The following is a 21,937-nucleotide window of genomic DNA, read 5'->3' on the forward strand; positions in this document are numbered from 1 at the left end:
GAAGGTCTTTCTTACTTGTTCATGCACAAGATGCATTTTTTGCAGAAATATTTTGCAACCTCAGCATGAGTACTGGACTAGGCATTTCTAATCATACTTCCCATTCCACAGGTGCATGGATATTAAAGTATTAACCCTCCTCTCCTGCTTCATATCATCTCCACATAAAACAATGAGTAACTCTGCATGTTACCTGTGAATTATTGCAATTTTGCTTTTATTATTCCCCCTCATTCCTATCTGCCATTATTACCACAGAATGCAGTGCATAAGTAACTGTGCATGTTCCCCCGCATTATGCACCAGGACGTGGGTATTACAGCAGTGAAATGCCGGCAGCTGTGTGAGCACATTTTATTTATCGCCTATAACAAAGCATATGTTGTTGGTATTTATCACTTATAACACTGAGGTAAACTGGTACAGTGTCAGTGACAGCCTGTAACAACCACCACTGATCACACACATGGCTTCACTAATGGCGGCAAGCCGCGCAGGCGCCGCCTTATAGCAAAGCCCTCAACCAATAACGAGCAAAGCATTCTGCTAGGCAAACACGGATTGGTCTGTACCTGTCCCCGCACCCAATGATTGGCCTCGACCTTGTGACAGTCACCTGCTGCAGACCTGGGGGCGTGCCCTGCACCTGTCATCCGTGGTGGGCGTGGCTGAGTCGGGCTCACTATGGGGGCGTGAGGATAATATGCTATTCACGAACTGATTTACGCCGCCCCGGCTGCGCAACTCCCAGCCAGAGTCGGAGGCTTACGTCAACACAGGGAGAGAGCTGCTTTTTACGGGCGAATCGATCGCTCTCTCCCTGCTTCCCTGTTTCCAGGTGAGGTCAACTGGATCAGGAGGACGGAGGGAAGGCGCAAGTGACAAGAGAGATATGGCTGGCAAGGAGAACGAGCTATGCGAGAGCCTCATTATCTGGGTGAGTATGGGGAGGGGGGGAGTCATCACTGACGTCATATGCTGGGGAGGGGGGACAGTGATGTATGGGGGGCTCTCACATCATGGCTAGCCTGTATACTCTTCATGTCCTATATGCAGATGCACACGCTGCACACATTACTATCAATGATCTTGATGGGGCTTCATGGTGGTGTCATTCCTGTCATAGACAGTCTTCAGGTGTGGAACTACAAGTCTCAGCATCACCTGACACAGTTCCCCCACCTTTGCACTTAAATTGTTGGACAGATCTATCTATCTATCTATCTATCTATCTATCTATCTATCTATCTATCTATCTATCTCTGTCTATATTATACATATATCTATCTATCTATCTATCTATCTATCTATCTATCTATCTATCTATCTATCTATCTATCTATCTCTATATTATACATATATCTATCTATCTATCTACAATATGTATCTATCTATCTCTGTCTGTCTATATTCTATATAACGCTATCTATCTATCTATCTATCTATCTATCTATCTATCTATCTATCTATCTATCTATCTATCTATCTATCTATCTATCATTCTATCACATCTATCTATCTATCTATCTATCTATCTATCTATCTATCTATCTATCTATCTATCTACAATATGTATCTATCTCTGTCTGTCTATATTCTATATAACTCTCTATCTATCTATCTATCTATCTATCTATCTATCTATCTATCTATCTATCGATCCCTATCTCTGTATCTATCCAAATTTCTCACTCTATATCCATTTATCTATCTATATCTATGTATCTCTCCATCTGTGTGTGTGTATATATATATATGTGTATATATATATATATAGATAGATAGATTGATGTGCTGCTTGCTACTTCAGCATTGTTGGGGTGCAGAGGTGATGACCCCCTTCGGATAGCTGTAATACCGGGTGGGCTTCCACCCCCTGCTCTGATATATGCAGCAAGCTGCGCTCATTACAGAATGACACATTGGATAGTTTATTACACATATAAATAATGACACAACTTCCCCCGCTAATGGCTTCCCAGGGATGTCACCACAGCTCTACGCCGCAGCATGTAGTAGGGCTATGTCCTCATACCTCTATGTCAGGTGTTTCCATCAGGAGATTACCCCAAGGAAGACTTTCCCAGCGACATTGCATTTTGCACACTTGCATGTCACCCTGTGTTTCCTGCTGTGCACCTGATATGGTTTGTTACAGTTTGTGTCTGATCTTATACCAGTGCCTCAGGTGGGTGATTTATGTCAGAGAGGTAACAGGTAGCTTACGCTGTGATATGGGTATTTGCCTGATTATAAATTGTTGATATTATGGAAACCTCATAAGTTTAGGGTTATATTTGCTAGATTGTCAGTTTGCAAAAGTGTAGATGTTGCTCATAACAACCAATCAGATCCCAGCTGTTATCTTTTAGAACAGACCTTTCCAACCTGTGGCCGTCCCAACTGTTGTGAAACTACACATCCCAGCATGCCTTGCCACAGTTTTAGCAGTCCCTAATAGCAAAACATTGGCAGTGCATGCTGGGACTTGTAGTTTCACAACAGCTGGAGAGCCACAGGTTGGACAGGCCTGTTCTAGAAGATAACCTGATTGGTTGGTATGGGCAACAGCTACACTTTTGTCAGCCCGCACTTTGGTAAATATACCCCCTAAGGTGCGTACATATTATGCGATAATCATTAACAATGCGCTCTCCCGAGGGACATTGGCAACCTCCTCTGTTGGATGTGTAGTCAAATTTTGACTACAGTGGCCACTGAACGAGGGGCCCGCGGTACACTGTGACGGTGTTCATGGTCACGGCACTATGTCGACATTTGGGAGATAAAAAGCATGTGAAAAACTCACTTCGACCTTTTGATTGTCTTTTACAATATCCCCTAAAGTGTACACTCAATATCGTTAACAACACCATCTCCCACGCATCGTTAACGACCCCTCCCTCCTGTACACTTTCACGGTGTCCATGTCAACTATGTTGGCATTCGGGACAAAAAGCAGGTGAAAAACTCTTGTCGGCCTTAAAGTTGAAGTTACTGAACAATAACCATTTTAATGCTTGTGTCAACCTTCCAATCCTGTCGACCGTACCATGTGCCCCCCCTCCCTCCCTCCCCTAATCTCCCATCACTTTAGACGAGAGATCTGGTGCGAAAAAAATATTTGAATCGCCCCCCTAATATTACATTGAATAGGGTGCAGATGTCTGTGGCTAGATATGTACTAAGTTGTTGGCTGCTTTATAAATCCGAAGGAACGTCTGCCGGCTTATGCTGTATTATATTTCAAGTTGAAGCTACTTAAATATCCCCATACTAAAGACTCCATTGAGAAGTAGGGATGTGAACGAGAGAATTGAATCCTCTCTGAAGTGAGTGAGCTTAGGGCCGTTGTGTGCGGCTGGTGTCGGCACCCAAGGCAGATTGCATTTCTAATCAACTAAGCACACAACATAGGGCCTGATTCAGTGACACACGAATGCGTTTGCAGCTGCAAATTTGTACGCAGTTAATGATCTGAAAATGCTGCCGTCAGCCTCGCACATGTCAGCGTCTGCGTACAAACATGCAGCATCGCTCGCAGATCAGCCGATTGGGCTATGAGAGGCCGGAGCCACTGTTACTGCAAGCGCAGGCGGAAACACGGCCTAAAAATGGTAGCGAAACAGTGCAAGCACCGGTTCATTTGTAAGTAGGACAGGAGGCATGCCAGCAGCTCCTGGAGCACTGGATATTTATTTATTACCAGTTTCTTGTATAGCGCACACATATTCCGCAGCGCTGTACAGAGAATGTATTTGAACAATCACATCAGTCCCTGCCCCAGTGGAGCTTACAATCTATATTCCCTACCACATGTACACGCACACACAGACATTCTAGGGTTCATTTTGTTGGGAGCCAATTAGCCTACCAGTATATTTTTGGATTGTGGGAGGAAACTGGAGTACCCGGAGGAAAGCCACGCAAGCACGGGGAGAATATACAAACTCCGCACAGTTATAGCCATGGTGGGGATAGAACCCATGACCTCAGTGCTGTGAGGCAGTAATGTAACCATTACACCGTCCGTGCTGCCCTGTATATATAACACATGGTGGGGATAGAACCCATGACCTCAGTGCTGTGAGGCAGTAATGCTAACCATTACACCATCCGTACTGCCCCGTATATATAACACATGGTGGGAATAGAACCCATGACCTCAGTGCTGTGCTGCAGTAATGCTATAACCATTACACCATCCATACTGCCCTGTATATATAACACATGGTGGGGATAGAACCCATGACCTCAGTGCTATGAGGCAGTAATGTAACCATTACACCATCCATACTGCCCTGTATATATATAACACATGGTGGGGATAGAACCCATGACCTCAGTGCTATGAGGCAGTAATGTAACCATTACACCGTCCGTGCTGCCCTGTATATATAACACATGGTGGGGATAGAACCCATGACCTCAGTGCTGTGAGGCAGTAATGCTAACCATTACACCATCCGTACTGCCCCGTATATATAACACATGGTGGGGATAGAACCCATGACCTCAGTGTTGTGCGGCAGTAATGCTATAACCATTACACCGTCCGTACTGCCCCGTATATATAACACATGGTGGGGATAGAACCCATGACCTCAGTGCTGTGAGGCAGTAATGTAACCATTACACCATCCGTACTGCCCTGTATATATAACACATGGTGGGGATAGAACCCATGACCTCAGTGCTGTGAGGCAGTAATGCTTACCATTACACCATCCGTACTGCCCCGTATATATATAACACATGGTGGGAATAGAACCCATGACCTCAGCGCTGTGAGGCAGTAATGTAACCATTACACCATCCATACTGCCCTGTATATATAACACATGGTGGGGATAGAACCCATGACCTCAGTGCTATGAGGCAGTAATGTAGCCATTACACCGTCCGTACTGCCCCGTATATAACACATGGTGGGAATAGAACCCATGACCTCAGTGCTGTGAGGCAGTAATGCTAACCATTACACCATCCGTACTGCCCCGTATATATAACACATGGTGGGGATAGAACCCATGACCTCAGTGCTGTGAGGCAGTAATGCTAACAACTACACCATCCGTACTGCCCCGTATATATAACACATGGTGGGGATAGAACCCAATGCTAACCATTACACCATCCGTACTGACTCGCTGACTCTGTATTACCGCAATGCCCCGCCTCTTTTGCTATAACCATTACACCGTCCGTACTGCCCCGTATATATAACTCATGGTGGGGATAGAACCCATGACCTCAGCGCTGTGAGGCAGTAATGCCAACCATTACACCATCCGTACTGCCCTGTATATATAACACATGGTGGGAATAGAACACGACCTCAGTGCTGTGAGGCAGTAATGCTAACCATTACACCATCCGTACTGACTCGCTGACTCTGTATTACCGCAATGCCCCGCCTCTTTTGCTGATGTCACGTCCATATTTTGGAGTCCTGAATCATAGATCAAAGAGGTTGGGAGTTGTGTTTTTTAGAATAAAGTTTCATGAATTCAAATTTTTACATGGGTGAAATAATTGAAAACTGGGCTGAAATGTATATCTATTGGGCACATTTGGGGCCGGTCGCAGGTGCGTGCAAGGAAATACGCGCGGATATCAGTGCTTATGTCCTCCAGTCCTGCAAGAGATCCGTCCAATGGGCCTGATTCTGATCTAATTTTTAGAGCACTGTGATCAGGCGTACATTGCCCCGCCAGAGTAAAACCCCGCCCTGTGCAAGCCTGCGATTTGCTGCAAAGCCGCTCGCGATCCAATGATTCCCAAGTGTGCGCAGTCTGTGCGTAGCTCAGGACTTACTCGGTGGCTGCAATGGAATCAGGCTGATCGGGGGCGGAGCTGTCATCACATGACTTCCCCTCACACACCTGGCCACACCTGGGGGTTTCCCTGACACTCCCAGAAAACATCCAGTTACCACCCACAAATCCCAGCTTCCTGTCAATCACCTTGGGAATGTCCAGCAATCCAAAAATTTGCAGGACAGCCTTGAACATGCCCACGATGGTGCTCGATGGGCCATATCTCTAACCACCCGGCTTGCAAATTTTTTAGCCGTGCAATCAGGTCTGAATTATGCCCAATATCTGTGTTCTACAGTCCCCAGGACACAGAAGGGGTATATTCAATGCTTTTTGCGAGCCGTGTCACAGCTTGCATGGTCTGTTTTCAAATGAGCCCCCTGCACAAGCCGTTTTCACATCACTAGGTCTTTACAGCGACGTGGAAACGGGGTGTGCGGCTGCCAGAACAGCGAGGGAGCACGCTGCATTAAGCCGTGAACCTCGCTGTTTAGGGGAATCCTCGACATCATCTGACAGCGAGGGTTCCCCCAGAACATTGAATATGGTGAACGGCCGGCACGGGGGTTAAAAGCGAGGGTCCCTTGTTTTCGGCGATCCCTGCCGTTTAACCCCCTCGACGGCCACATTGAATACTGCCCAATGTGTGCATTTGTTGGAATATTACACCCACGCTGCAAATGTAGATGCTTAGGATTCTGAACAGCACAAATTTCCTCATAGTTGCGCTCCCTCAGCCGCGGAGCCTGCACCGCGATATATATCGCAAAACAGACTTGTGTGCAATTTTGAGTCAGAATCGTTACTGGTGGCGAATGAGATTGGGGGGCAAGTCATTTTAATTGTATTTTTGAATACACCTATAAATAATGTGTACACATCCTCATGCTTGTCTGCGTGCACACCTCATATTTATAAGCACATGTACAGACAAGTCACATACCTTATTACATGTACAGTTGAATGTATTCACCGCAATTTTTCATATATTTCATTTTGTTATAATGGAATCAAATTGGATTTATTCTGGAAAAGTACAAATGCACCTAAATAAATAATGGAGCAACAAGTTCTCTTCAGAGGTTACAATGATGAATTGATTATATTTATCCACTTGGGTGCAATCTGATTTTTAAATAAATCCACATATCTGACAGTTGGCAAGTGGTTTTCCAGACACGAGCTTCATCGTGAAGATAATGGTCATTCATAGCAAATTTGGATATGATTACTTGTAATTGTTGATTAAAGAGAGGCCATACTAGATATAATTTATACAATATATATATACCATATATACTCGAGTATAAGCCTACTTTTTCAGAACATTTTTTTAAGCTGAAAAGCCCCCCCTCAGCTTATACTCGAGTGAGGGTCCCACTTGAGTCAATAGGTTTTCCCAGTTTTTTGTTGTAAAATTAGGTGCCTCGGCTTATATTCGGGTCAACTTATACTCGAGTATATACGGTAATATAGTTTAGTGTGTTATACTGTGTTAAAGTCAATTATGTTTATTATCATTTTTGATACATTACTCTTACGTAATATATATATATTTATTTTAGCACTGCCATAAAGATATTGTATTATGTTTTCCTATCACATCCTACTCTGATACTTTAACTAGTCACTGACCAATCAGAGGGCTCCTGGGTAATAGGATTTGATATTTGATGTGTTAGTGACTGACGGTAGAATTTATGTAACGCTCAGATTTCTTCGGCTTAGGGAAAAATGTAAATCTGTTAATGCACTTTTCTCAGCGGTGGCAATGCTACCAGTAGTGCTGCCGCTCTGTCACTGCATTGTGTGATACAGCATGAGCAAGCCACTCAGCTAAATATAGCCCCATACAGACATTCATTCAGCAAATGCCATTACTTAATCGAATCAGCTTTGCTGAACTGCTTAATCTAAGGTATTTTTCGTGCAAGGATTTGGTTGGCTGCACGTAGTAATGTCCTATATGGAGAGTACCTCAGTCCCCAACTGTTTTTGTGCATATATGCAGCAGCACCCCTGGACTATAATAACACTCCATAACACACCCCTGGACTATACGCTGATGGCCGTACTCCCCCTGGAGCAGGTACTCAGCGCCCAGAAGGTCAGTGCCTGGGGTGCTGAGATGCCTTGCACTGGCTCTCAGGCACATGGCTCTGGTCCAGGTTTTCAGACCTGCACAGCCACAGGAACTTGGCTGTTCATTGTGCTGATGCCTGATAGGGGCCAGTTAGTAGGCATAAATTTTGTAGCACCAGGGACTTGGCCTGCTAGTGCCCGAAGGCACTGAGGCCCCCCTTTGATTGTTTAAATTTGTGAGTGGATTGTGGCTTGTATGTCATTAAATACATGCTCAAATACCGAAATCTGCCATCTGAATGGCGAACCTGAATACAGGTTATTGCAGCACATAAGTCCATCGTCGGTGCAGGTAACACTCTATAGAGGTGAGGAGCAGTTTTAGCTTTTAGTATGGCCCCTGCGAAGGGGGGAACATATTAGTCCTTTAGTAAACAGTAATTTTTTTAAGTTGATGAGTTCCTTTTGATCAAAAATGATGGCAGGAAGGACAAACGGTGGACCAGTGACTAGGTCTTGTGCACCCAATGCTCACTGATGTGTTTGGGGAGTGAAGGCTTGCCCGCCTGCTCCTTTCCCACAGAAGAGCTGCTTAAGAGCTAACACTGGCTACGACAGTCAGGTGACGGAACACGCAGTGCAGCTTCCTACATATGGAACATCGTAGCCGCAGACCGGTCAATGAGACCATGCTGACTCCTAAAGATCACAATGGGCACGAGAGTATGAGAACCAGACTACGGAGCGATGGAAGAAGGTGGCCTGGCAAATTACGGTTTCTTTTACATCATGTGGACGGCTGGGCGCGTGTGCGCCCTTTACCTAGGGAAGAGATCAGGATCACTATAGGCCGGCGGAGACAGTGTGATGCCCAGGGCAATGTTCTCTTAGGAAACCATGGGTCCTGCCATTCATGTGGGGGTTACTGCGTCACATACCACCTACCTATACATTGGGACAGATCAAGTGCCCACCTTCATGGCAACGGTATTCCATGATGGCAGCGGCCTCTCCCTGCAAACACTGCTCATCTGTGGTCTGAGGAACATGCCAAAGAGATGAAGGTGATGACTTGGCCTCCAAATCCCTCAGATCTCAGTACGATCGAGCATCTATGGAATGTTCTGGAAAAAAACAAATCTGCACCATGGAAGCCTCACTTTGCAACTTACAGGACGTAACCGATCTCTTGCTAACGTCTTGGTGGCAGATAGCACAGGAGACCTTCCGAGTCCATGCCTCGATGGGTCACATCAGCACCAGACGGACCTAGATAATATCAGGTATGCTGATGTTACGGTGTTTGCTTCCTCACGGGATGAGGCGTGGAGGTTGGCCTCGAATCCGCGGTTACACTGCTTCCCACGCGCGGCACTTAGCACGGCGCCAACCCGTGCTCGCCATGTTATGGCTGATAGATACAGTATATTTGTATTGGCCACGTTCTATCCAGAGCTGGTCAGCCAGACAGGCACTCACCAGGCAATCCCTATGGTATGCATAAACGCTTACATCAGCTTAACAGTTTATACTACTTCGACTTAAGCTGTGTTCACATTAAATACTCGTAGAACCAGTTCTGACAAATCCTGGGTGTGTTTACAGCATGACAGAGGATGCAACTTAAATAAGCTCTTTGCAGATAAACCTCATTTGTACTCCTGAGTGTGAATCCATTACTTACCTGAATGGAGCATTCAAACCAGATTTTATTTTTACCTTTCGCTCCTGAAGTGCGTCCTGTGGACTGTCCTAATTCTGTTTTGTACATAATGCAGATATTTCAGATAAGTGATTATCAGCCGATTGCACATGCATTACAGTCGCACTGCGCACAATTCACTGGGGTCAATGGTTGCAAAGAGAATGTATCGGCAAAGTGATTGACAGTAAGGGAACGTTTGTGAGTGGTAACTAGGAGCGCCGGCAAAATCACAGGCGTATTGTGACTTTTCTAGACATGTCAGTCTGTGACTGATTCCATACACGGAAAACTTGGTGCCAGCTCCTGACTTCTCGCGGCTGTCCTGTGGGACTATAGAGTTACTCAGCTCCTATGATCTGCAACCGCTTGGATCTGCAAAGCCACCGGTGGACGTACCAGTACAAATCCTGGTTGCTGCAACATTAGAATCAGGCCCCTAAGTGTACTGTGAGGTCACACTGTTACCTATATGGCAACAAGTGGCTCTCCAGCTTGTGTTGAACTACAAGTTGCAGCATACCTTGCTACAGAAATCTGCTAAGATAATAGCACCCCAATATATGAGCAATTCTGTGTAAGATCCCAATATCCCATAATACCTGGGCTGTAAGCAGGTTTCTCCGGTAGCGTGTTTGTGTCATGTCAGTACAGGCACACAGGTGCCATCCTAATACAGAGAGCACATATAAAGGTGTACCTGTACAGTAGTGCACTGACGTCCTGCAAAACAGGTACCAAGATTCCCACACTAGTATTCCGTGCTTCTAAATAGCTGCTTTACACCGGAAACACTTATTTCATTCTGAAAGACCCTCACACCTGCGCCTATACCCTGGTCAGTGTGACGTCTCTGCAAGCCGCACTACCATCATTTGGAAAGATTTTGCTATTGTTCCAGACCACAATTCTCCCCTACCCGTGGCTACTTCGTGTCTGTCCAGTGTACCACACCCTGACTAAGATCCAGACCACGCTTCTCCCCTACCCGTGGCTACTTCGTGTCTGTCCAGTGTACCACACCCTGACTAAAGCTGGGTACACATATATACAATCGTCGGGCCGTTCTTCCAATTTGGGGGCAAACGGCCGTTCGATTGTATAGGTGTGTACGCTGTCCCAATTGCTGCTGTGCGACCGATAAACGGCCAAAAACGCTCTTGGCCGTCCACGGTCGGTCGGTCGAAGGTTCTTTGCTGCTTAATATTTCATCCGACAGGACGGCTCCATATCGGAACAAAAGTGAAGTGTGTACGCACGTTCGATCGATATGCTTGACAGTTTGACAAAGCACGGTGGTATGCTGCATTATGAGAGACCCTGTAACCCTTTGCCTGCTGTTTTAACTAATGTGTGTTTAATGCCTCACTGCTCAACACTTTAGAGGCATCACTTTAAGACATTAATCAATGTTGAAGTTTTAATAGAGTGGGCTGGAAGCTCTTTTCAGGGCACCATAACACACTATTAAAACTTCAACATTGATTAATGTCTTAAAGTGATGCGTCTAAAGTGTTGAGCAGTGAGGCATTAAACACACATTAGTTAAAACAGCAGGCAAAGGGTTACAGGGTCTCTCATATACTTCTTCTTGCGATTGTTTGGACGGGAGTACATCGGACGTCGCAAGTAAAATTGTACATATGTGTACGCGCAGAACGGTCGTATGTTTTGGACGGCCGAACGTGTATTCGGTCGATCGAACGGTCGCAAGAAAAAGGAAATTGTACATATGTGTACCCAGCTTAAGATCCAGACCACGCTTCTCCCCTACCCATGGCTACTTCGTGTCTGCCCACTGTACGACACCCTTGCTAATTTTCCAGACCATGCTTCTCTCTTTCCTGTGGCTACTTCGTGTCTGCTCACTGTACCAGACCCTGGCTTAGATCCAGACCACGCTTCTCCCTTACCCGTGGCTACTTCGTGTCTGCCCACGTTACCAGACCCTGGCTTAGATCCAGACCACGTTTCTCCCTTACCCGTGGCTACTTCGTGTCTGCTCACTGTACCAGACCCTGGCTTAGATCCAGACCACGCTTCTCCCTTACCCGTGGCTACTTCGTGTCTGCTCACTGTACCAGACCCTGGCTTAGATCCAGACCATGCTTCTCCCTTACACATGGCTACTTCGTGTCTGCTCACTGTACCAGACCCTGGCTTAGATCCAGACCACGCTTCTCCCTTACCCGTGGCTACTTCGTGTCTGCTCACTGTACCAGACCCTGGCTTAGATCCAGACCACGCTTCTCCCTTACCCATGGCTACTTCGTGTCTGCTCACTGTACCAGACCCTTTCTAAGATCAAGACCACGCTTCTCCCTTACCCGCGGCTACTTCGTGTCTTCGGTGTACCAGACTTCTGCTACGGGTAATGACCACGCTTTTGGCCTCACTCTTTTCTACATCCGCTGTTGCCTGTAGAACTATATAAGCTACATTTATAGAGACAAAAGTAATAGGGGCCGATTTGTCCGACGTGACCTTTTTCAGTGTTACAAATCTGCCCTTGTGACAAATCGCATCCTGTAACATTTGGCCCAATGTCAGCTCCATAATATAATAATATCCAGCAGCTCTAGTTCCATCCTCCTGCCATGCCCACTCCTAGGAGGGAGTTCTATCGAAGATGGTATGTTGCCCATAGCAACCAATCAGATTCTACTTCTTATTTGTTTAGCTCCTTCCAGAAGATTATTTAAGATTACCATTAAAATATGTGTCTGAAACCGCACAAATGCAGAAGCCATTTAATTAATATCATGTGAAGTCAATTAAGCCATAACAATAGAAATGCGTTTTTAGCTGCTAGCGTGTTTTTTTCACATTTAGAGATAAAAAGTTACAATATTTGCATATTCATTTATAAGCAAAGTGCTGTTATTCTCGCATCAGTGATTAGGCCCCGCCCATGAGGATCGACCTCGGCTCTGTCATTCTTAGCAAACACTTATTCAAAGACCACATTACTAGAATTAACATTGACTCTGCACAACATTAACATCACTTTAATATGAATCTGTTTCTTCAGTGAAGTAGATTGTCATCAATTGTTTGATTTATTTTGGTAGTAAAACTTGCCTAATTTTAATTATCTTTGTTATTTTGTTCTGCTGCTGCTCTTCTTTAGTCTTTTGCCTCCTTGTATGCAGTGGTAGCAACTGTGACACCACTTCTATGTAATCATTTGCTACGGTGTGTTTTTGTGTATATTATTTTGTAGATTCTTTTTTCTACTTCAGTATTTGAGGTAGAACGCCATTTTTGCATCCGATATCTCATTGTGTTGACTGAATAATCTTTTTGTTGTTGCAGCTACAGACGTTCAACACTAGCGCTCCATGTAAGACTATTGCCGACTTAAGCAACGGTGTCGCCATGGCACAGATACTTCACCAAATGTAAGCTGCACCTTATTACATTGGGCCTAATGTTGTTCAATTACTCTTGTGTCACTTTTATCTTATATGTATGCCTCTAAGTATAAGCTGTGAGGTTCTTGTTTAGGTGTCTCTTATGCTGTATAATAAACATGTGTGGGGCACCATGGCATATATGATTGCTGGGCGCTGGGAGGTCCAGAGTGAGAGAACCCTCTAAACCAGGGGTTCCCAATCTTTTTTTAATCACGGCACCCTAAAGTAAAATATTTTTTTTTGCGGCACCCCTAGGCCAAAATTATTTTAATTAGATTGGGTTTATATTTGATTCCTAGGGTCAGTTATGTGGTAAAGGGCAGGATTTGCTTCTGTTTGTACACATTTTATGATTGGCAGCCACCAGCACTGGTTTTGCTTATAAATAATTAACCATTAATCATTTTAGTTGGTCCTGGACCACCAACCCAGGGCACCCCTGCAAGTGTCCTGAGGCACCCCAGGGAGCCACGGCGCACAGTTTGGGAACCACTGCTCTAAACTCTTGTTGTCATTTTGGCACAATACCATCTAAGGGGGATAGTAAATCCTGGCCAAGTATTTCGCCAGGAGAAAAAAGCGGCAAAGATTTGCCTATCAGTATTCAATCCCGGGCGTTTTCAACCACTTTTAGTACATTTTCATCCATGCCATTTCATTTCATTTTTTTTGGGGGGGGGGGATCGGCATGGGCAAAATGAGCAAAAAACTTTGCTAGATTACACTGATCTACAGTATTTGATGTGTGACAGTTGTACACGATGTGTTCAGTGAACGATATTGCTGAACAATTTCCCTAGTTGTTGTGGGCAAACGATATTGTGCGTACACACTGAATAATATGCCAAACGACGAACGATCTAGTGAGAATCTAGTAATATGCACCTTTTTGTGAACGACATAGACAAAAATGCGATGCATGTACAGAGGACATAAACCTTGTTACTTGTTAACAAGGTTTAATCATGATTAATTTGATTAATCAAATTAATCATTCGTTGCATACACACTGGCCAATATTTTGACCGCTATTGCTCAGAAGGGCAAAAATGAGCGATATTGTTCAAAATATCACCCAATGTGTGCGCACCTTGAGTCTGTATATGAAGTGCATCGATGCAGCATTCGCAGCTTTTTCTTCAAGTTACGTTGCACTTCATCTGCGACTTTGTACGTGTCTAAATCTAATTTTTGTGAGGTAAAAGTCACAGCCCAGCACCTCTAGTGTACTGCGAGTGATGTGTATTCTGCGTCTCTGATGCCATTAAGGCACAAAATGTAACGAAAACGATGGTGCGCTACTCCTCGGGGCGGTTCGGTTGGGACGGCGTCTTGCACCATATGGCATATTGAGGCTACGTGTATGAGGACACGTCTGTGTTTACAGCTCAGGACTTCACCAAAGTCGACAAAAATATTGATTTTAATCTTATACCACACATTTGATTTCTCCTGATTTACGTCAGATGTATTGTCCGTACTGCGCCACGTATTGCTGACCACACAAATTTGTTGTCTCTTATCCATAGCGATAGCTCACATTTCGATGACTCCTGGCTTGCTCGTATTAAAGAGGACGTGGGAGATAATCGAAGGATAAAGGTAATTATTACTGTTTGCCAATTAACTTTTCTCAAGTCACTTTAGCAATATTTATTTTGTTATTGATTATTCTAGAGTAAGATTCATCAACCTGTAGTTTAACGCACCCAGATTCAGTCAGATGTGGAGCAATACATCTTTCACGCCCTACGGCGTTACACAATTGTGTCGTGTATACACAGCTCTCCCAGAGGCGGATGTCCTAGCGGGAACAGGGGAACTGGATCAAGGCCTTATACAGCCTTCCCTGTCACCTAAGTACGGCAGCCGGCCTACGTAGCTGCACACCAACATTAGCAATCTGTCCCCTTTAAAGAGTTATTCTGAGGGGGGTCTCCCTCGTCAATCCCAGCCAGTATCATCACTAACCGATTATTCTAACCTTGACGGAAAAGGTAGATAGTAATAAAAGAAGAGTGCGTTCTAAACATATGCAGTTATTTCAGCATGGGAATGGTTGTGCGTTATAAAATAATAATTATACATTTATTATTTGAAAAGGATCTATATTACTTTTTGTCTTTATTTAATGTCACAAATGGAAATATTGTAAATAAATGGTACTTTATCATAGGCCCCTATGCTCAGCGTACCTGGCGTGGGGAAGGCGCGGACCAGGGGCCTGATTCAGTTTGGCACACTAGGTAGCTTACATTCGCAGCAGAGCGAGCCCATGAACGCCGCCCGGCTAAATTTTAGGTTTTTGTTCCCCGTTTGTGCCATTGAATATAAATAAAGTTTAAATGAATTAATTTACTAATGTGCTGCAGTAAATCTGAGCGTTACCATTGGATGACATGCCGGCAGAGAGGCCGCTGTGATACTGCAGGTGTGCAGTTCGGGATCCGTGTGTTGTTGTGTGAACTTGTCTTTTGTTTGTTTAGATCAATAATCTAAAGAAGATCCTGCAGAGAATAGTGGATTATTACCGCGAGGTAAGGAGGACACTGTCTGTCTCTCTGTAAAATGGGGCTGATGGACAATATCGCTGATGATTTGCATTCAAGGAATTACCCAATATATCTATGATACTGGTAGGAAGAGTACTTGGGGGGGTATTCAATCTTGGTCTATAGTAGAATATATCATCCGTGGGTATTCTCTCCATATAATTTTATAGAATGTTCCTTCAAAGCTGATTGGTTGCCACTTATCCCATGACACATTTCTCCGCTCTTTTCACTGCTTCGTGAATACACCCCAAACCCAGTAGAGGTCATTTATTGACATTGCAGTTGGGCAAATTTATGCAATAAACCACAGTGACCAATCACCAGTGAGCTGTTACATATAGGCCCTTATTCAGATCTGATTGCAGTACAAATTTGTTTGGATAATGGGCAAAACCATGTGCACTGCAGGTGGGGCAGATGTAACATGTGCAGAGAGAGTTACATTTGGGTGGTGTGTGTTGAAACTGAAATCTAAATTGCAGTGTAAAAATCATGCAGCCAGTATTTACCCTGCACAGAAACAAAATAACACACACAAATCTGACTCTCTCTGCACATGTTACATCTGCCCCACCTGCAGTGCACATGTTTTTGCCCATTTTCCAAACAAATTTGCACTGCAATCAGATCTGAATAAGGGCCATAAATGTGCAAGTTACAGTGAAAGCAAGGCTCTGATTGGGTGATGTAGATTATAGCACGTTTTGCAGCCAAACAGGTAAAGGCCTCATTCAGCAACGTCCTGACAGTCGGAATCCCGGGCCGTTTTCACTCAGTTCGACTGTAACTCGACAGTCGGAATTCAATTATTCCGGCTGTCGAGTGTCGGAAAGTGGGCATGTTGGCGTAATTGGACACGGATTGTCAAAAGACGGCGGTAAATTCGCCAATCCATGACCGTTTCTAACAAAACAGATCCAACTTGTTTTAAAGTTGGTTCTGTTTTGTCATAGTCTGTCTTCAATGCTATCGGTAACGGCAGCATTGAATAGGTGGGGTCCGCTGTTTCCCCTGTCGGAATTAGCGGTTGAGATTGAATACCCCACGTATGCCCCACGTAATAAACATAAATGAGGGGGTGTAACTGTTTTTGTTATCCCGCTGTTGCAGGTAGTAGGTCTGCCAGTCTCGGAATACCTCCTTCCTGACCTCAGCCAAATCGCGGAACACTCTGACTCCGGAGAGATGGGGCGCTTCCTCCAGCTCATATTGGGGTGCGCTATTAACTGTGACCAGAAACAAGGTACAGTATGTGCAGCGAGATTTGATTCTTATTGAAGTCTTTATTATTTATTCGACCTTTGATCTGAACTTATCAGTCTAAGAGGAAGTTCCTCCGTTCCGGCTGTTGTTTATCGCCATCAGCGCTGCGACTTCCTGGAGACTCAGCAATTTTCTAAGTCAGCGTTATCAGACAAAGCAAAAACAAATCACTGAACGGTCACGTTCTCAAAGTCAGGGAAACATCTTTATATTCATTACTAGTCGCTGGTGAATGTATTATGAGACTGATTCTCAGGGGTAAATGAAAAAGAAGTAGATTCTATGGTCAGATACAATTGTCATATACGCACCATGAGGCCACGAGTGACCTCCCGGGATTCGCACAATGAGGCCACGAGTGACCGCCCGGGATTCGCTGTGTCTTGGTGCCTTTTACTTAGTCCAGCACTTTCTTATTCACAGAACACATCAAGATAATAATGACACTGGAAGAGTCGGTACAGCACGTGGTGATGGCAGCCATCCAGGAGGTAAGGGTTAACTTCGTATAAATGTCATTTATTATATACGTTTCATATATAGCGCAAGCAAATACCCAAAGTATCCAGTGCTCATTCCTCAGTCCAATAACCGTTATCCTGTGTATTCTGACTGTGTCTCTGTCTCATGGCAAAATGGGGGCATTTATGGAGGAGTTGTTGTAGAGGTGTTGTGGGGTGTACAGGTGACCCCTCTGAAGCATACAGGAGGCATTGCTGAGCTTTGTTGTACGAGTAGGGCAGTACTACAATGTTCCTGTTGTAGACTCATACCCCTTTCACATCGCACCTAATTCCCGGGTTCATGTTGGTTTCTTGCTGGTTCGACCCGGTAATTAGTGCGATGTGAAATGGGTTACCGGGTCCCGCAAACCAGTAGCAACATGACAATACGAACAGGTAAAAAAGAAGGGTTCTTACCGTCTCGTTGCCTTGTTGCTCAGGTTAATCGAGTCCAGCGACCCGTTTCCAGTTCACATTAATGGAGGAGGCAATGCTTGGAGAAGCGCCAGCTCTAAGCGCTGCCTCCTCCCCCACCCCTGATGACGCTCTGCCGCGCCCACAGATGACGTCAGCAAACCGGCAATATTGGCGGTTCGCTGAAGTAATCTGAACAGACCAAAATGCAGGGTCTCACTGGGACCGAATTGTTTCAAAGTCCCAGTGCGACCCTGCATTTTGCGGTCTGAAAGAGGTATTAGATTACTATCTCTCTCTCTCTCTCTCTCTCTCTACATATATATATATATATATATATATATATATATATAAGGGTATTAGATTACTATCTCTCTCTCTGCAGTCGCCACACTAAATAAAATCAACTCCACGCCGACATGGATAGTGGGGGTATGGAAAGGTCGGAGGACGCGTACCGCCGCCCCTCACGGGCTCGCTGCGTTCGGGTTGGCGTTGATAGTGGGGGTGGCGTGGGGGTGCATTTAACATTGTAAGCACCCATTAGGGTGCTTATACAATTAAAAATCTTATAGGGGGGCCAATTGACCTTGAAAGCACCCATTAGTGTGCTTATACAATTTAAAATCTCATCTCATCTCATCGTATGCCATATACAATGGTATACAATTTTAAATTGTATAAGATCGGGTCCCATTGCAGCACATCTCATCTCATTGCATACCATCTTAAGCCTTATGGTATGCAATGAGATGGGATGAGATGGGAGCCGTGATAGTACACAAGTACCTAAAATTCATTTGATGGCGAGCCTGTGACGATGGGTATTGTTATTGGCACAGCTGCGAATGGATGTGTAGCCGTACACATCCATTGGCACAGTGATCACATATAATAATTTGCAAGCCGTGATTTCACTCTAGCCAGGCAGCATCTTGGCAGATCGCTCGCTGTGCCTACTCGCACCTGTGCTAGCAGGTTTGAATTACCCCCATGATTCCATAAACAGTGTTCCACCCGGTGGCAGAAAACGGTATTACAGGAGATTTCTGTGTATTGTGGGGACTAGGCTTGGCACACAGAAGGCCAGATAACCATGTGACACTGGCTCCATCTGTATCCACACAGCTGGTAACAGCTCAGTGGTTGGAGAATGGAAGAACACTGTGTAGTAATACTGTATGGGGACTTTACTCAGTGTTCTTACATTCTCTGTACACTATTACAACTTTATGTCCTCACTAGGACACATGTGCCCACACACAGGTCTCACCATGCAACCCTGTGACAATTGGTTGCTGTGGGCAAAATCCCATCTTCAATAAAACTCCCATCTTAGTAAATGTACCCTTGTGTATCTCTATAAGGTAGTATTTTGGTATAGCAATGTGTTAATGTTACATAATGCAGCTCTTGCTGTGTCTTACAGCTGATGAGCAAAGACACTGTGGACTCTCCAACTACAGAGTCATCCGGAGATCTGGACCTGCAGGTAAGTGCTCCTCACTGTCACTGTACACTAATTAGTAAGTGGGTGGGTTTGTGCCCAGTGCCTAACCGTAATCCTCGCTCTAGTTCCTAACAGTAATCCTCCTACATACTTACTGCATAGCACTATGGGAGGTATCCTCGGAGGTATCCATGTGCATAGTGCTAGGGGAGGAATCCATGTGCATAGAGCTAGGGGAGGAATCCATGTGCATAGAGCTAGGGGAGGTGTCCTCGGAGGATTCCATGTGCATAGAGCTAGAGGAGGTATCCTCGGAGGAATCCATGTGCATAGAGCTAGGGGAGGTATCCCTCGGAGGAATCCATGTGCATAGAGCTAGGGGAGGTATCCTCGGAGGAATCCATGTGCATAGATACAGGGGAGGTATCCCTCGGAGGAATCCATGTGCATAGAGCTAGGGGAGGTATCCCTCGGAGGAATCCATGTGCATAGAGCTAGGGGAGGTATCCTCGGAGGAATCCATGTGCATAGAGCTAGAGGAGGTATCCTCGGAGGAATCCATGTGCATAGATACAGGGGACGTATCCCTCGGAGGAATCCATGTGCATAGAGCTAGGGGAGGTATCCTCAGAGGAATCCATGTGCATAGAGCTAGGGGAGGTATCCTCGGAGGAATCCATGTGCATAGAGCTAGGGGAGGTATCCTCGGAGGAATCCATGTGCATAGAGCTAGGGGAGGTATCCTCTGAGGAATCCATGTGCATAGAGCTAGGGGAGGTGTCCTCTGAGGAATCCATGTGCATAGAGCTAGGGGAGGTATCCCTCGGAGGATTCCATGTGTATAGAGCTAGGGGAGGTATCCCTCGGAGAAATCCATGTGCATAGATACAAGGGAGGTATCCCTCAGAGGAATCCATGTGCATAGAGCTAGGGGAGGTATCCTCGGAGGAATCCATGTGCACAGAGCTAGAGGAGGTATCCTCGGAGGAACCCATGTGCATAGAGCTAGGGGAGGTATCCTCGGAGGAATCCATGTGCATAGAGCTAGGGGAGGTATCCTCAGAGGAATCCATGTGCATAGAGCTAGGGGAGGTATCCTCAGAGGAATCCATGTGCATAGAGCTAGGGGAGGTATCCTCAGAGGAATCCATGTGCATAGAGCTAGGGGAGGTATCCCTCAGAGGAATCCATGTGCATAGATACAGGGGAGGTATCCTCAGAGGAATCTATGTGCATAGATACAGGGGAGGTATCCTCAGAGGAATCCATGTGCATAGAGCTAGGGGAGGTATCCTCAGAGGAATCCATGTGCATAGATACAGGGGAGGTATCCTCGGAGAAATCTATGTGCATAGATACAGGGGAGGTATCCTCAGAGGAATCCATGTGCACAGAGCTAGAGGAGGTATCCTCGGAGGAACCCATGTGCATAGAGCTAGGGGAGGTATCCTCGGAGGAATCCATGTGCATAGAGCTAGGGGAGGTATCCTCAGAGGAATCCATGTGCATAGAGCTAGGGGAGGTATCCTCAGAGGAATCCATGTGCATAGAGCTAGGGGAGGTATCCTCAGAGGAATCCATGTGCATAGAGCTAGGGGAGGTATCCCTCAGAGGAATCCATGTGCATAGATACAGGGGAGGTATCCTCGGAGGAATCTATGTGCATAGATACAGGGGAGGTATCCTCAGAGGAATCCATGTGCATAGAGCTAGGGGAGGTATCCCTCAGAGGAATCCATGTGCATAGAGCTAGGGGAGGTATCCTCAGAGGAATCCATGTGCATAGATACAGGGGAGGTATCCTCAGAGGAATCCATGTGCATAGAGCTAGAGGAGGTATCCTCGGAGGAATCCATGTGCATAGAGCTAGGGGAGGTATCCCTCGGAGGAATCCATGTGCATAGAGCTAGGGGAGGTATCCCTCGGAGGAATCCATGTGCATAGAGCTAGGGGAGGTATCCTCGGAGGAATCCATGTGCACAGAGCTAGAGGAGGTATCCTCGGAGGAATCCATGTGCATAGATACAGGGGACGTATCCTCAAAAGAATCCATGTGCATAGAGCTAGGGGAGGTATCCCTCGGAGGAATCCATGTGCACAGAGCTAGAGGAGGTATCCTCGGAGGAATCCATGTGCATAGAGCTAGGGGAGGTATCCTCAGAGGAATCCATGTGCATAGATACAGGGGAGGTATCCTCAGAGGAATCCATGTGCATAGAGCTAGGGGAGGTATCCTCGGAGGAATCCATGTGCATAGAGCTAGAGGAGGTATCCTCGGAGGAATCCATGTGCATAGAGCTAGGGGAGGTATCCCTCGGAGGAATCCATGTGCATAGAGCTAGGGGAGGTATCCCTCAGAGGAATCCATGTGCATAGAGCTAGGGGAGGTATCCTCAGAGGAATCCATGTGCATAGATACAGGGGAGGTATCCTCAGAGGAATCCATGTGCATAGAGCTAGAGGAGGTATCCTCGGAGGAATCCATGTGCATAGAGCTAGGGGAGGTATCCCTCGGAGGAATCCATGTGCATAGAGCTAGGGGAGGTATCCCTCGGAGGAATCCATGTGCATAGAGCTAGGGGAGGTATCCTCGGAGGAATCCATGTGCACAGAGCTAGAGGAGGTATCCTCGGAGGAATCCATGTGCATAGATACAGGGGACGTATCTTCAAAAGAATCCATGTGCATAGAGCTAGGGGAGGTATCCCTCGGAGGAATCCATGTGCACAGAGC

The 21,937-nt window shown here is 45.6% G+C and overlaps 1 protein-coding gene across 1 annotated transcript in view; it reads left to right on the top strand.

Moving 5' to 3' along the window:
• The first annotated feature begins 670 nt into the window (after window positions 1-670).
• Window positions 671-21,937, top strand: part of HOOK1 (hook microtubule tethering protein 1) — a 70,175-nt gene continuing 48,908 nt past the window's right edge. The window contains exons 1-7 of the mRNA XM_083157629.1: window positions 671-937; window positions 12,919-13,004; window positions 14,549-14,621; window positions 15,506-15,556; window positions 16,685-16,817; window positions 17,261-17,328; window positions 19,184-19,246. Coding sequence (XP_083013755.1) covers window positions 893-937; window positions 12,919-13,004; window positions 14,549-14,621; window positions 15,506-15,556; window positions 16,685-16,817; window positions 17,261-17,328; window positions 19,184-19,246 — 519 coding nt within the window. The 5' untranslated portion in view covers window positions 671-892. The remainder of the gene's footprint in view (window positions 938-12,918; window positions 13,005-14,548; window positions 14,622-15,505; window positions 15,557-16,684; window positions 16,818-17,260; window positions 17,329-19,183; window positions 19,247-21,937) is intronic.

This window comes from Crinia signifera, chromosome 8 (assembly GCF_055691185.1).
Source record: "Crinia signifera chromosome 8, ASM5569118v1, whole genome shotgun sequence".
NCBI lineage: Eukaryota > Metazoa > Chordata > Amphibia > Anura > Myobatrachidae > Crinia > Crinia signifera.